Source organism: Chiloscyllium plagiosum, unplaced genomic scaffold (genome assembly GCF_004010195.1).
Source record: "Chiloscyllium plagiosum isolate BGI_BamShark_2017 unplaced genomic scaffold, ASM401019v2 scaf_8224, whole genome shotgun sequence".
Taxonomy (NCBI): Eukaryota; Metazoa; Chordata; class Chondrichthyes; order Orectolobiformes; family Hemiscylliidae; genus Chiloscyllium; species Chiloscyllium plagiosum.
In genome coordinates this window covers 10,184-25,064 of record NW_025213350.1, presented here as the reverse complement: position 1 = coordinate 25,064, position 14,881 = coordinate 10,184, and the positions used below count along the sequence as shown (strand labels likewise).

The window sequence follows — 14,881 nt, the reverse complement described above, 5'->3', positions numbered from 1 at the left end:
CCACCACCCTCTGTCTTCTACCTTTGAGCCAGTTCTGTATCCAAATGGCTAGTTCTCCCTGTATTCCATGAGATTTAACCTTGCTAAGCAGTCTCCCATGAGGAATCTTGTCGAATGCCTTACTGAAGTCCATGTAGATTGTGTCTATCGCTCTGCCCTCATCAATCCTCTTTGTTACTTCTTCAAAAAACTCAATCAAGTTTGTGAGACATGATTTCTCACGCACAAAGCCATGTCGACTATCCCTAATCAGTCCTTGCCTTTCCAAATACATGTACATCCTGTCCCTCAGGATTCCCTCCGACAACTTGCCCACTACCGACGTCAGGCTGACCGGTCTATAGTTCCCTGGCTTGTCCTTACCACCTTTCTTAAACAGTGGCACCATGTTAGCCAACCTCAAGTCTTCTGGCACCTCACCTGTGACTATCGATGATACAAATATCGCAGCAAGGGGCCCAGCAATCATTTCCCTAGCTTCTCACAGAGTTCTAGGGTACACCTGATCGGGTCCTGGGGATTTATCCACCTTAATGTGTTTCAAGACATCCAGCACTTCCTTCTCTGTAAAACGGCCATTTTTCAAAATGTCACCATCTATTTCCCTACATTTTATATCTTCCATGTCCTCACAGTAAATATTATGCAAAATACTCATTTAGTATCTCCTGCGGCTCCACACAAAAGCTGCCTTGCTGGTCTTTGAGGGGCCCTATTCTCTCCCAAGTTACCCTTTTGTCCTTAATGCATTTATAAAATCCCTTTGGATTTTCCTTAACTCTATTTGCCAATGCTATCTCATGTCTCCTTTTTGCCCTCCTGATTTCCCTCTTAAGTATACTCCTACTGCCTTTATACTCTTCTAAGGATTCACTTGATCTCTCCTGTCTATACCTAATTTTTTTTAACCAAATCCTCAATTTCCCTAATTATCTAGCATACCCTATACCTATCAGCCTTCCCTTTCACCCTATCAGGAATATACTTTCTCTGGACTCTCGCAATCTCATCTTTGAAGGCTTCCCATTTCCAGCCATTCATTTACCTGTGAACGCCAGCTTTTCTTGCCTAATACCATCAAAATTGACCTTCCTCTAATTTCGAACTTCAACTTTTAGATCTGGTCTATCCTTTTTCCTTCACTATTTTAAATCTAATAGAATTATGGTCGCTGGCCCCAAAGTGCTCCCCCACCTCAGTCACCTCCCCTGCCTTATTACCCAAGAGTAGGTCAAGTTTTGTACTTTCTGTCTGGTAGGTACATCCACATACTGCATCAGAAGATTTTCTTGTACACACTTAACAAATTCCTCTCCATCTAACCCCTTAACACTAGGGCAGTCCCAGTGTATGTTTGGAAAGTTAAAATCCCCTACCATAACCACCCTATTATTCTTACAGATAACTGAAATCCCCTTACAAATTTGTTTTTCAATTTCCCACTGACTATTAGGGGGCCTATAATACGATCGCAATAAGGTGATCACCCCTTTCCTTTTTCTCAGTTCCACCCAAATAACATCCCTGGATATATTTCTGGGAATATCCTCCCTAAGTACAGCTGTAATGTTATCCCTTATCAAAAACACTTTGTCCCTACCTGCCCTGACTGTTTGACTCACTTCTGTTCCCAGCTGTACCAGTCTCAGATTGATCTCTTTCCTCACCATCTACCTGGGTTTCCCCCGCCCCCACCTTACTAGTTTAAATCCTCCCAATCTGCTCTCGCAAATCTCCCTGCCAGTATATTAATCCCCTTCCAAGTCAGGTGCAATCCGTCCTTCTTGTACAGGTCACTTCTATCCCAGAAGAGATCCCACTGATCCAGAAATGTGAATCCTTCTCCCATACACCAGCACCTCAGCCATGCATTCATCTGCTCTATTCATCGTAGCACTGGGAGTAATCCAGGTATTACTACTCTTGAGGACTTCCTTTTTAAATTCCTGCCTAACTCTCTGTAATCTCCCTTCAGAATCTCAACCTTTTCCATTCCTATGTCGTTGGTTCCAATGTGGACAATGACCTCTTGCTGGCCCCTCTCCCCCGTGAGAACATTCTGTACCCTCTCTGAGCCATACTTGATCCTGGCACCAGGGAAGCAACACACGATTCTGATTTTTCGATGCTGGCCACAGAAACATCTGTCTGTGCCTCTGACTATGGAGTCCCCTAACTCAGTCGATCACTTGGAACCTGACATATCACTCATTGCATTATAGCCAGTCTCAATACCAGAAACTTGGCTGTTCGTGTTACGTTCCACTGAGAATCCATCACCACTACATTTTCCAAAACAGCATACTTGTTTGAAATGGGGATAGCCACAAAAGACTCCTGCCTACCTCTCTTACCTTTGCTGGAGTTAACCCATCTATGTGACTCTTTCTGTAGTCTTTCTCCTTTCCTATATCTACCATCCATCACACCCATTACTCTTGGAAATTCTTCATTGCCTCTAACTGCCTCTCCAACCAATCCATGCAATCTGATAGAATTTGCAACCAAAGACACTTCTTGCAGACATAATCATCAGTAACATGGAAACTCTCCCTAAACTCCCACATCCGACAGGAAGGGCATCTACTCTACTAAAGGCCACCTTTGCTCCTTCACAATCTACAGACCCAGCAAATAGCACCCTCTCTTTGCTCTGAAAAACAGTGCTTCAGGCTAACTTAATACCTACGGTTTATATTTTTAAAATTTAGTCAAGAAACAGATCTCAATAAAACACAGAATCAAGAACCCACTGTACTCACTACTGTAGACTTACAGCAAAGTTACACTTAAAAGCTATACACATACCTGTTCCTGTGCTGTGAGCTCTCCCAAGATAAATTGTGAATTTCACTATTTGTTCATTTTCCCAGACACCCTCCAATGTCCAGCGATACATGAACTCAGACAGCAAAGGCAGTAACTGTGCAGGTTCACTGTTGTGTCAGTTAGTAGTGTGGGTTTCTTTCTCTCTCTCCCTCACTGACCATGTGGTTGCTGCCTTTTGTCTGTCTTTCTCCCTTTTAAAATGCCAATGTTTTGATCATTTTTTCCCCCAAAATTCTAAAACAATGCAACAGCATATAAAACAGTAATTGCTGCTCCTGGAATTCGAGGAAATCACCTCCAGCACCTAAAATACCTCAAAAAAGGAGCAGCTGTTACAGCCAGAAATGTTTCCCATCCTCAATCTTGGATTACCCAGAAACTTTTAATCAACCCCACACACAAAGACTGACCCTTTCCCCAGGTCCCTGACATTAACCAATCAGTTTGCATCCTGATGTTCAGACTGTTTACCCGTGTGGGGGTTACTCTCTGCCTTTTTCAGGAAATTACTTTGCCAGTCATTTCATCATGGGAGGAGAGAGGTTTGACTCCACTCATCCTGAAGGCTACCTGTTTGGAGAGAACAGTGACCTCAATTTTCTGGGAGTCCGCCCTGTACCTGTGAGTATTGTGTGAGATATGCCTTCCCTACATCACCATTATTCGAACACACTCGACTGCGTTTGTACAAGCACATGTTTAGTTGAGGTTTGGATTAATGGACAAGGGATATTCAAAATATTTTGCTATTGTAGACTGTAGTGCCAACAGGAATTCTGCAGGGAACATTGGTTGTCTCATCAACAATGATTCACTTACAGATTCTGATTGAGTTCTGGAATGTTCTGTCATTCTGTACCAGTATGGAACTGATCCCAGTAAATCCAAAAACCACGCTGTCCACTGCATAAGCAATCAGGAGGTTATCGTGCCCTCAGGGGCCAGAGTAACAATTCTTCTTCAGTCTGTCCATCTCCTTTATCCCTTTCTAAGAGTGCAGAAGAGAGAGAGAATCTCAAATCATCGCCTTCCTCATCCAGGGACGACAGCAGTTTGGGATATTGTGATAGTTTCTTACAGGAGGAAGTAATGACGACAGGCAAATGGAAAGTTGCAAGTTGTTGTGAGGAATTATTAAAGTTGGGAATTTTGCTTCAGTTTTACATCAAAAGCGTGTAATCTGGAATAGTTTGCACGTATTGGTCACCATCTTTACAGAAGGACGTCCCTGGGCTGTATGTTGTTCAAAGAAGATTTTATGACTCACATCTGGAATGGGCACTATTTCTGTGGAAAGGTTTGGCAGACTGGACCAGTGCTTTGGAACCTGTACATTGCTGCATGGTATAGGAATCTACACATTGCAACCTCAGGACCTTCCATGTTTTAATAAGATCGCCTTCAAAACTCTGAAGGAAACAGACCAAGCACAACCTTTCCTCAGAAAGTAACATGCTGCCTATCCCAAGTATGAGTGGCTGAATTCTTTTTGAACATTGGCATCCTTCTGTAAAGAAGCAGAGTCCCCAGACCCCTTTAGAGGTTTGAAGGTGATCGCACAGAGACATGGAGGATTCTGAGGGATTCCACTGAAAGGATAGTGCCCTCTGTGGCTGAGATTGGAACTTGGGCATGGTTTAAAAATAAGGGGTGACCTGTATAAGATGGAATAGAGGAGTGTTTTTATTTCTTGTGTGTTTTTGGAAAGCTCTTCCTCAGAGTGAAATCCACATTATGTTTTGGTTTGTCCTTTTTAAAACTGGCATGAAATAAGAAAGAGTTGTTTTAAAAGCCAGGGGGTTACAAGGACAGCTGCATGTGTTAAAGGTAAGGAATTTAAGACTTCTTGTGAACTGCATTTGTGTCCTGCTGGGTTCCAAAGTGCAGGTGAACTGGAGCCAAGGGATTGTTTACTAGTGAAGCAGATTGGTTTGTGGACTAGACCAGTTCTCAAGAACGGCAGTTGTCTGCCTGCCAACAAGTATGTGGTTGACTGTCAGGGAGCTGAACAGATTAGGCTGTGAATAAGATAGAGAGAAGCTTTGTCAGACCTCAAGAGAACCCAGCAGGTCTGCAGCTGCCCAAAATTTTTCCTTCTTAGATCTCTGCAATAATCCACTTTAAACCTGAAGGAAACTAGTGTTTCTTTCCCTCAGCAGCTACATGTTGGAGGTTTGAAGTGGAGAAGCCAGGGATGTTTCAGAAGGGAATCAGCTAACTTGTGCCTTGAGTAATGGAAACATTCAGAGAATGACGATGGAACTGTTCTCCCAGGATTCCTTGATGTTACACCACCTCCCCCATCCTTCTCTGTTCAGACGCCTTGTACTGTTTCGTTTACATATTGTCCACATCAGATCACTGTCCCAGCCCCATAGTAACTGCACCACTTTAACTGAACACTCCTGGTTGCTGAGCAGGTTGTTACTGAGCAGGTTGTTCTGAGCAGGTTGTTCTGAGCAGTGTGTTCTGAGCAGTGTGCTCTGAGCAGGTTGTTGCTGAGCAGGTTGTTGCTGAGCAAGTTGTTCTGAGCAGGTTGTTCTAAGCAGGTTGTTCTACATCAGATCACTGCCCCAGTCCCATAGTGACTGCACCACTTTGACTGAACACTCCTGGTTGCTGCGCAGGTTGTTCTGAGCAGGTTGCTCTGAGCAGCGTTATCGGAGCAGGTTCTTGATGAGCAAGGTGTTCTGAGCAGGTTGGTGCTGAGCAGCTTCAGAGCAGGTTGTTCAGAGCAGTGTGTTCTGAGCAGGTTGTTGCAGAGCAGGTTGTTGCAGAGCATGGTGTTCTGGAGCAGATTGTTCTGGAGCAGGATGTTCTGGAGCAGGGCGTTTCAAGACAGGGCATAGCGGAGCAGGGTGTTGCGGAGCAGGGCGTTGCTGAGCAGGTTCAGAGCAGGTTGCTCGGAGCAGGTTGTTGTTGAGCAGGGCATTGCTGAGCAGGGTGGTCTGAGCAGGGTGGTCTGAGCAGGCTGTTGCTGACCAGGGTGTTGCTGAGCAGGTTGTTGCTGAGCAGGTTGTTGCTGAGCAGGTTCAGAGCAGGTTGTTCAGAGCAGTGTGTTCTGAGCAGGTTGTTCAGAGCAGTGTGTTCTGAGCAGGTTGTTGCTGAGCAGGGTGGTCTGAGCAGGGTGGTCTGAGCAGGATGGTCTGAGCAGGCTCATTTGGTCTGAGCAGGTTCTGAGCAGGTTGTTGCTGAGCAGGTTGTTGCTGAGCAGGTTCAGAGCAGGTTGTTCAGAGCAGTGTGTTCTGAGCACGTTGTTGCTGAGCACGGTGGTCTGAGCAGGGTGGTTTGAGCAGGGTGGTCTGAGCAGGATGGTCTGAGCAGGCTGTTGCTGACCAGGGTGTTACTGAGCAGGTTGTTGCTGAGCAGGATGTTCAGAGCAGTGTGTTCTGAGCAGGTCTTTGCGGAGCAGGGTGTTGCTGAGCACGGTGTTGCTGAGCAGGTTGTTTCGAGCAGGTTGTTGCTGAGCAGTTTCTGAACAGGTTCTGGAGCAGGTTGTTGCAGAGCAGGGCATTGCGGAGCAGGGCGTTGCGGAGCATTTGGTCTGAGCAGGTTGTTGCTGAGCAGGTTGTTCTGAGCAGTTTGTTGCTAAGCAGGTTGCACTAAGCACGTTGTTCTGAGCAGGTTGTTGCTGATCGGGTTGGTGCCGAGCAGGTTGCTCTGAGCAGGTTGTTGCTGAGAAGATTGTTGCTGAGCAGGTTGTGGCTGGGCAGGTTGTTGCTGAGCAGGTTGTTGCTGAGCAGGTTGTTGCTGGGCAGGTTGTTGCCGGGCAGGGAGTGCTGAGCAGGGTGTTGCTGGGCAAATTGTTCTGAACAGGTTGTTGCTGAGCAGGTTGGTGCCGAGCAGGTTGGTGCCGAGCAGGTTATTCTGAGCAGGTTGTTGCTGAGCAGATTGTTGCAGAGCAGATTGTTGCCGAGCAGATTGTTGCTGGGCAGGTTGTTGCCGAGCACGGTGTTGCCGAGCAGGTTGTTGCCGAGCAGGTTGGTGCTGGGCAGGTTGTTCTCAGCAGATTGTTGCCAAACAGGTTGTTCTCAGCATGTTGCTGAACAGATTGTTGCTGAGCAGGTTGTTGCTGGGCAGGTTGTTGCTGGGCAGGTTGTTGCTGGGCAGGTTGTTGCGGGGCAGGTTGTTGCTGGGCAGGTTGTTCTCAGCATGTTGTTGCTGAGCAGGTTGTGGCTGAGCAGGTTGTGGCTGAGCAGGTTGTTGCTGGGCAGGTTGTTACTGAGCAGGTTGTTGCTGAGCGGGTTGTTGCTGAGCGGGTTGTTGCTGAGCGGGTTGTTGCTGAGCAGGTTGTTGCTGAGCAGGTTGTTACTGAGCAGGTTGTTCTGAGCAGGTTGTTGCTGAACAGGTTGTTGCTGAACAGGTTGTTGCTGAACAGGTTGTTGCTGAACAGGTTGTTGCTGGGCAGGTTGTTGCTGAACAGGTTGTTGCTGGGCAGGTTGTTGCTGGGCAGGTTGTTTTCAGCATGTTGTTGCTGAGCAGGTTGTTCTGAGCAGGTTGTTGCAGAGCAGGTTGTTGCTGAACAGGTTGTTGCTGAACAGGTTGTTGCTGAACAGGTTGTTGCTGGGCAGGTTGTGGCTGGGCAGGTTTTGGCTGAGCAGGTTTTGGCTGAGCAGGTTGTTGCTGTTTTGGCTGAGCAGGTTGTTGCTGAGCAGATTGTTGCTGAGCAGATTGTTGCTGAGCAGATTGTGGCTGAGCAGGTTGTTGCTGAACAGGTTGTTGCTGAGCAGGTTGTGCTGAACAGGTTGTTGCTGGGCAGGTTGTGGCTGGGCAGGTTTTGGCTGAGCAGGTTTTGGCTGAGCAGGTTGTTGCTGAGCAGATTGTTGCTGAGCAGATTTGCAGAGCAGGTTGTTGCAGAGCAGGTTGTTGCTGGGCAGGTTGTTGCTGGGCAGGTTGTGGCTGGGCAGGTTGTTGCTGAGCAGATTGTTGCTGAGCAGGTTGTGCTGAGCAGGTTGTGCTGAGCAGGTTGTTGCTGAGCAGGTTGTGCTGAGCAGTCTGTTGCTGAGCAGGGTGTTGCTGAGCAGGCTGTTGCTGAGCAGGCTGTTGCTGGTCAGGTTGTTCTAAGCAGTTTGTTGCTGAACAGATTGTTGCTGAGCAGGTTGTTGGTGGGCAGGTTGTTGCCGAGCAGGTGGTTGCAGGGCAGGTTGTTGCTGAGCAGGTTGTTCTCAGCAGGTTGTTGCCGAGCAGGTTGTCCTCAGCAGGTTGTTCTCAGCTGGTTGTTGCTGGGCAGTTTGTTCTCAGGAGGTTGTTGCTGGCAGGTTGTTGCCGAGCAGGTTGTTGCCGAGCAGGTTGTTGCCGGGCAGGTTGTTCTGAGCAGTTTGTTGCTAAGCAGGTTGCACTGAGCACGTTGTTCTGAGGAGGTTGTTGCTGATCAGGTTGGTGCTGAGCAGGTTGTTCTGAGCAGGTTGTTGCTGAGAAGATTGTTGCTGAGCAGGTTGTTGCTGGGCAGGTTGTTGCTGGGCAGGTTGTTGCCGGGCAGGGAGTGCTGAGCAGCGTGTTGCTGGGCAAATTGTTCTGAACAGGTTGTTGCTGAGCAGGTTGATGCCAAGCAGGTTGGTGCCGAGCAGCTTATTCTGAGCAGGTTGTTGCTGAGCAGATTGTTGCTGAGCAGATTGTTGCCGAGCAGATTGTTGCCGAGCAGATTGGTGCTGGGCAGGTTGTTGCCGGGCAGGTTGGTGCCGAGCAGGTTGGTGCCGAGCAGATTGTTGCCGAGCAGATTGGTGCTGGGCAGGTTGTTGCCGAGCAGATTGGTGCCGAGCAGGTTGGTGCCGAGCAGATTGTTGCCGAGCAGGTTGTTGCCGAGCATGTTGTTGCTGAGCAGATTGTGCTAAGCAGATTGTTGCTGAGCACATTGTTGCTGAGCACATTGTTGCTGAGCAGGTTGTGCTGAGCAGATTGTTGTCGAGCAGATTGTTGACGAGCAGGTTGTTGCCGGGCAGGTTGTTCTCAGCAGGTTGTTCTCAGCAGGTTGTTCTCAGCAGGTTGTTCTCAGCAGGTTGTCCTCAGCAGGTTGTCCTCAGCAGGTTGTCCTCAGCAGGTTGTCCTCAGCAGGTTGTCCTCAGCAGGTTGTTGCCGGGCAGGTTGTTGCCGAGCAGGTTGTTGCTGGGCAGGTTGTTCTCAGCAGGTTGTTGCCGAGCACGGTGTTGCCGAGCAGGTTGGTGCCGAGCAGGTTTATCTGAGCAGGTTGTTGCTAAGCAGATTGTTGCCGAGCAGGTTGTTGCCGAGCAGATTGTTGCCGAGCAGATTGTTGCCGAGCAGATTGTTGCCGAGCAGGCTGTACTGAGCAGTTTGTTCTCAGCAGGTTGTTGCTGAGCAGGTTGTTCTGAGCAGATTGTGCTAAGCAGATTGTTGCTGAGCACATTGTTGCCGGGCAGGTTGTTCTCAGCAGGTTGTTGCTGAGCAGGTTGTTCTGAGCAGATTGTGCTAAGCAGATTGTTGCTGAGCACATTGTTGCCGGGCAGGTTGTTCTCAGCAGGTTGTTGCCGAGCAGATTGTGCCGAGCAGATTGTTGACAAGCAGGTTGTTGCCGAGCAGTTTGTTGCCGAGCAGGTTGTTGCTGAGCAGATTGTTCTGAGCAGGTCGTAGCTGAGCAAGTTGTTCTGAGCACGTTGTTCTGCATCAGATCACTGTCCCAGTCCCATAGTAACTCCACCACTTTAACTGAACACTCCTGGTTGCTGAGCAGGTTGTTGCTGAGCAGGTTGTTGCCGAGCAGTTTGTTGCTGAGCAGTTTGTTGCTGAGCAGGTTTGTCTGAGCAGGCTGTTGCTGAGCAGGTTGTTCTGAGCAGGCTGTTGCTGAGCAGGTTGTTGCTGAGCAGGTTGTTGCTGGAGTCTCGAGGTGAAGCTGCTTATGGAGATGTTGCTTGATTGAAGACCAATACCGGGTCTCAAATCAAAAACCTATTCTTGGATCAAATGATTGATTTGAATTTTTTTCTGTGTCTCATGTTTCCGTAGTTTCCCTATGCTGCTCCACCCCCTCAGGATCCAGTGAAGACATTACGGAGCTTGATAAACATCCGGAAAGACACTCTGCGACTGGTCAAGTAAGTGAATAAAGTGGGAAAAGTCCATGGCTGCCAGGTTCAGTCACCTCTCAGTGTGAGAGATCGATGCAGCTGTGGGAGAGAGCAAAATGTCAGGCCTAGTGAGTGCTCCAGACACAAGGCAGCTCAGACAGCAGGATGTAGAAACCTGTACATTGCTGCGTGGTATAGGAAGCTGTAATTTGCAATATAGTTTAGGAAGCTGTATGTTGCTGCATGGTATAGGAAGCTATATGTTGGAGTATGGTATAGTGTTACGACACGGGGGTAAACCCTTCTGCTAATTAAACCAAACCCCCAGAAAAGCTCACCTCGCCTCGTAACTGTATGAGTGACAGATAACCATTCAAATTCCACTGTTTAAAGAAAAATAGCAATTTTATTCTTTAACTCTTAAAAACGAACATTAAACAACAACTATTTACAACTCTAAGCCTCCTTGCTCTTAAAGGTCTGTAATTTCCCTCCGACTCTATAACACTGTGCTGATCCAATAAATGTCCCTATTAAAATTACATCCACCTAATTTTGAAAAACAAACAGTGGCGTCATCATTGGTGTCTGTGTCCTCTCAGCTGCAGATCTCCCTGGGTCGCCTTCAGTCTTTTACTGCAAAGATGTCTCATATGAAAAAGGTCCCTTTGATAGAGAGTGATTTGAATGGCAGTCTCTCTCTCTCCCTAGATTGAAGGTTGTTGCTGTCTCTCTGGCTAACCCTCAAAATGCTGTCTTATTTATAGCTCAAATATTGGTTAATCTCATTGATTCAATGTTGTCAAAACAGTAAAATTCAAATTCGATTGGGTTTTAGTATCCTGGGGCAAAATGTAAACTGATTGGTTACATTTTAAATTGTTGCCAAACATAGCAGCCAAATGTTACATATTTTCAGTTGTCCACTCCTCTCTGAGACTGCTAGTCAGTCACATGATAGGTGCCTGCAAATACTCACTGCCAACAACTTTCACTCTCTCTTAAAGGTATAGTACATGCCTTCAACGTCATAACAATAGGAAGCTGTGCCCACTGTTTATACATGGAGACGTATGGAGCATATTGACCTTACTCACACTCTACAATGTCTGAGCAGTTTCCCTGGGGGTCTCAGCCGAGTGTGTTCTCTGTGCCAGGTGCAGTGAGGAGGTGAAGACTCCAGGTGAGGAACTCCTGAAGCCTAAGGTCTACTACAACGTGGAGTTTACTTTCGATGCTGACGCGCGTGTGGCCATCACAATCTATTACCGAGCAACAGAGCAGTTTCAGAATGGCTGTGCCAGGTGAGTGAGTGGGAAACACGGCTGACTGAGTCAGGATTTGATTGAGATGTGCAGAATAGTGAGGGCTTTGGATACTGTGGCTGGGAAGGGGCCTGTTTACCTTCACAGAGAGCTCAGGGAGTAGGGCACTGAGGTTTACAGTGATTGGGAGAAGGGTTAGGGCGAGATGAGGAAATCCTTTCTTTCACCTGGAGTGGGGTCAGGGTCAGAGCTCACTATCTGAAAGTGTCAGAGAAGCCGACACCCTCGACTTAGATAAAAGGAGCTTGGATCTGCCCCCAGGGTCCCAGAACCTCCAGGGAGACGGAGCTGGGAATGGGGCTTGTTTTCCAGTTGACAGGCAGAGTGGCTTCATTCGATGCTGTATGTTTCAGTGAATTTTCTGATTATAAACACTGGATGGTGAGGAATGTAAAGAGGAGAGGGTGGGGGAGGGCTAGCACAGACATGATGACTGAATGGCCTTGCTCTGTGCTGATTCTACAGTTCAGTCTCTGAGACACTGCAGTGTACTCTGGACTGACGATAACAATATTCAATCTCTCGAATCTGTTTAATTTGTCTCATAGAATCATTGCAGCAAACAGTTCAATAGAGGCCCTTCAGCCCATTCCTATTGAGTCTTTACTGTCCCACTTTTTGCACTACACCCATAGCCTTGAATATAATGAGACTTCATCTTCTGACCAGGGATTGTGAGGTTTCCTGCCTCAAACCCCTCCCAGGGAGTACATTTCCAACCATCCCCACCCTCTGGTGGAAAGGCCTGATCCTCAAATCTGAAAATGTGTTGCTGGAAAAGCGCAGCAGGTCAGGCAGCATCCAGGGAACAGGAGAATCGACGTTTCGGGCATAAGCCCTTCTGAAGAGAAGGGCTTATGCCCGAAACGTCGATTCTCCTGTTCCCTGGATGCTGCCTGACCTGCTGCGCTTTTCCAGCAACACATTTTCAGCTCTGATCTCCAGCATCTGCAGACCTCACTTTCTCCTCCTGATCCTCAAATCCCCTTGAAACCTCCTGCCTTTCACTATCAAATGATGCCCTGTCATTATTGAACTTTCAGCTAGGGGGAGCAGCAGCTTTCTGTCCACCCAATCCATGCCCCTCCCTATCTTATCCACCACTATCCAGCCCCCACACAGCCTTCTCTGCTCTAAAGAAAGGGGTAAATGTAGGGGTATGGGTGGGTTTCGCTTCGGCGGGTCGGTGTGGACTTGTTGGGCCGAAGGGCCTGTTTCCACACTGTAATCTAATCTAATCTAATCTAATCTAAAAAAAAATATCCTGAGCTTATCCAGCCTCTCTTCAGCGCTGAAATAGTCTGTCCCAGGGCAATATCCTGGGGAATCTCCTCTGCACCCCCTCCAATGTAATCACACCTTTCCCTAGTGCAGTGACCAGAACTGCACACAGTGCTCCAGCTGTGGTCTAACCAAAGTCCTGTACAGCTCCAATATAACCTCCCCACTCTGAGAATCGATACCTCCATTGTGTCCCATTTTTCTTGTCTACTGTATTCACCTGTCCTGCCACCCCCATGGATCCCTCTGTTCCTTCAAGCTTCCCAGTGACCTGCTATTTCATGGAGTATTCTCTTGTCGTGTTACTTCTTCCAAAGTGCATCATCACCCATTTATCAGAGTTAAATTCCATCTGCCTCTGATCTGTCCATCTGACCAATCAGTTTATATCCACCTGTTACCTAAGACCTTCTTCCTCACTGCCAACCACTCGGTCAATCCTTGTGTTATCCACAAACTGACTGATCATCCCCCACATTTTCATCTGCGTTATTTATTTACATATCGTGAACCTCACCTCTCCGAGCGGATTATCCCTGACCAAACCTCACCTCTCCGAGCGGATTATCCCTGACCAAACCTCACCTCTACGTGCGGATTATCCTGACCAAACCTCACCTCTCCGTGCGGATTATCCCTGATTAAACCTCACCTCTACGTGCGGATTATCCTGACCAAACCTCACCTCTCCGAGCGGATTATCCCTGACCAAACCTCACCTCTCCGTGTGGATTATCCCTGACCAAACCTCACCTCTCCGTGCGGATTATCCCTGACCAAACCTCACCTCTCCGAGCGGATTATCCCTGACCAAACCTCACCTCTCCGTGTGGATTATCCCTGACCAAACCTCACCTCTCCGTGCGGATTATCCCTGACCAAACCTCACCTCTCCGAGCGGATTATCCCTGACCAAACCTCACCTCTCCGTGTGGATTATCCCTGATTAAACCTCACCTCTCCATGTGGATTATCCTGACCAAACCTCACCTCTCCGAGCGGATTATCCCTGACCAAACCTCACCTCTCCGAGCAGATTATCCCTGACCAAACCTCACCTCTCCGTGTGGATTATCCCTGATTAAACCTCACCTCTCCGAGCGGATTATCCTGATTAAACCTCACCTCTCCGTGTGGATTATCCCTGATTAAACCTCACCTCTCCGTGTGGATTATCCCTAATTAAACCTCACCTCTCCGAGCAGATTATCCTGACCAAACCTCACCTCTCCGAGCGGATTATCCTGACCAAACCTCACCTCTCCAAGGAGAGATTAATCCTGTCCTTCACTATTTGCTCCAATAGTTTTCCCAGCACTGATGTGAGACCCCCTGGCCATCTCGCCACGTGTTATCTGTGATGCTTGTTCCTCTCTCATATTTTCCAATCTGGGTCTTTGCAGTTACATAGTGAAGGATAACTCCCTCCAATCGGAAACTGTGCACTACAAACGGGGCGTGTGCCAGCAGTTCTGTTTGCCATCTCACACCATCGACCCTTCAGACTGGATGGAGGATGAGGTAAAAAACAGCAGTACTTACAGAATGTACAGGATCCGGGTCATTCCCATGGGCGACCTGTCAGACATCACATTCCGATCAGCAAAGAGGGGCAAGATAACTCAACAGAGCAGATTCCAGAGGAGGTCACAGAGATAGGGAGGGGGTGTAGGGGCTGGAGGTGGTGACAGAGATAGGGAGGGGGATCCGGGTCATTCCCATGGGCGACCTGTCAGACATCACATTCCGATCAGCAAAGAGGGGCAAGATAACTCAACAGAGCAGATTCCAGAGGAGGTCACAGAGATAGGGAGGGGGTGTAGGGGCTGGAGGTGGTGACAGAGATAGGGAGGGGATGTAGGGGCTGGAGGAGGGGACAGAGATAGGGAGGGGGTGTAGGGGCTGGAGGTGGTGACAGAGATAGGGAGGGGATGTAGGGGCTGGAGGAGGGGACAGAGATAGGGAGGGGGTGTAGGGGCTGGAGGTGGTGACAGAGATAGGGAGGGGATGTAGGGGCTGGAGGAGGGGACAGAGATAGGGAGGGGGTGTAGGGGCTGGAGGTGGTGACAGAGATAGGGAGGGGATGTAGGGGCTGGAGGAGGGGACAGAGATAGGGAGGGGGTGTAGGGGCTGGAGGTGGTGACAGAGATAGGGAGGGGATGTAGGGGCTGGAGGAGGGGACAGAGATAGGGAGGGGGTGTAGGGGCTGGAGGTGGTGACAGAGATAGGGAGGGGATGTAGGGGCTGGAGGAGGGGACAGAGATAGGGAGGGGGTGTAGGGGCTGGAGGTGGTGACAGAGATAGGGAGGGGATGTAGGGGCTGGAGGAGGGGACAGAGATAGGGAGGGGGTGTAGGGGCTGGAGGTGGTGACAGAGATAGGGAGGGGGTGTAGGGCTGGAGGGGGTGACAGAGATAGGGAATGGGTG

General features: G+C 48.6%; 1 protein-coding gene across 1 annotated transcript; it reads left to right on the top strand.

Moving 5' to 3' along the window:
* The first annotated feature begins 3,153 nt into the window (after positions 1-3,153).
* Positions 3,154-14,113, top strand: LOC122547618 (E3 ubiquitin ligase RNF157-like). The gene is made up of 4 exons (XM_043686222.1): positions 3,154-3,450; positions 9,787-9,875; positions 11,006-11,152; positions 13,858-14,113. Exons 1-4 carry the CDS (start codon positions 3,358-3,360, stop codon positions 14,111-14,113), a joined length of 585 nt encoding a protein of 194 aa, XP_043542157.1. The 5' UTR covers positions 3,154-3,357.
* The last annotated feature ends 768 nt before the right edge of the window (positions 14,114-14,881 follow it).

Excerpts from the sequence above, each read along its gene's own strand:
- LOC122547618 (XM_043686222.1), top strand. The coding sequence starts at position 3,358 with ATGGGAGGAGAGAGGTTTGACTCCACTCATCCTGAAGGCTACCTGTTT. Across the intron at positions 3,451-9,786 it reads TGGGAGTCCGCCCTGTACCT|TTTCCCTATGCTGCTCCACC; the intron begins GTGAGTATTGTG and ends ATGTTTCCGTAG. Across the intron at positions 9,876-11,005 it reads GACACTCTGCGACTGGTCAA|GTGCAGTGAGGAGGTGAAGA; the intron begins GTAAGTGAATAA and ends TCTCTGTGCCAG.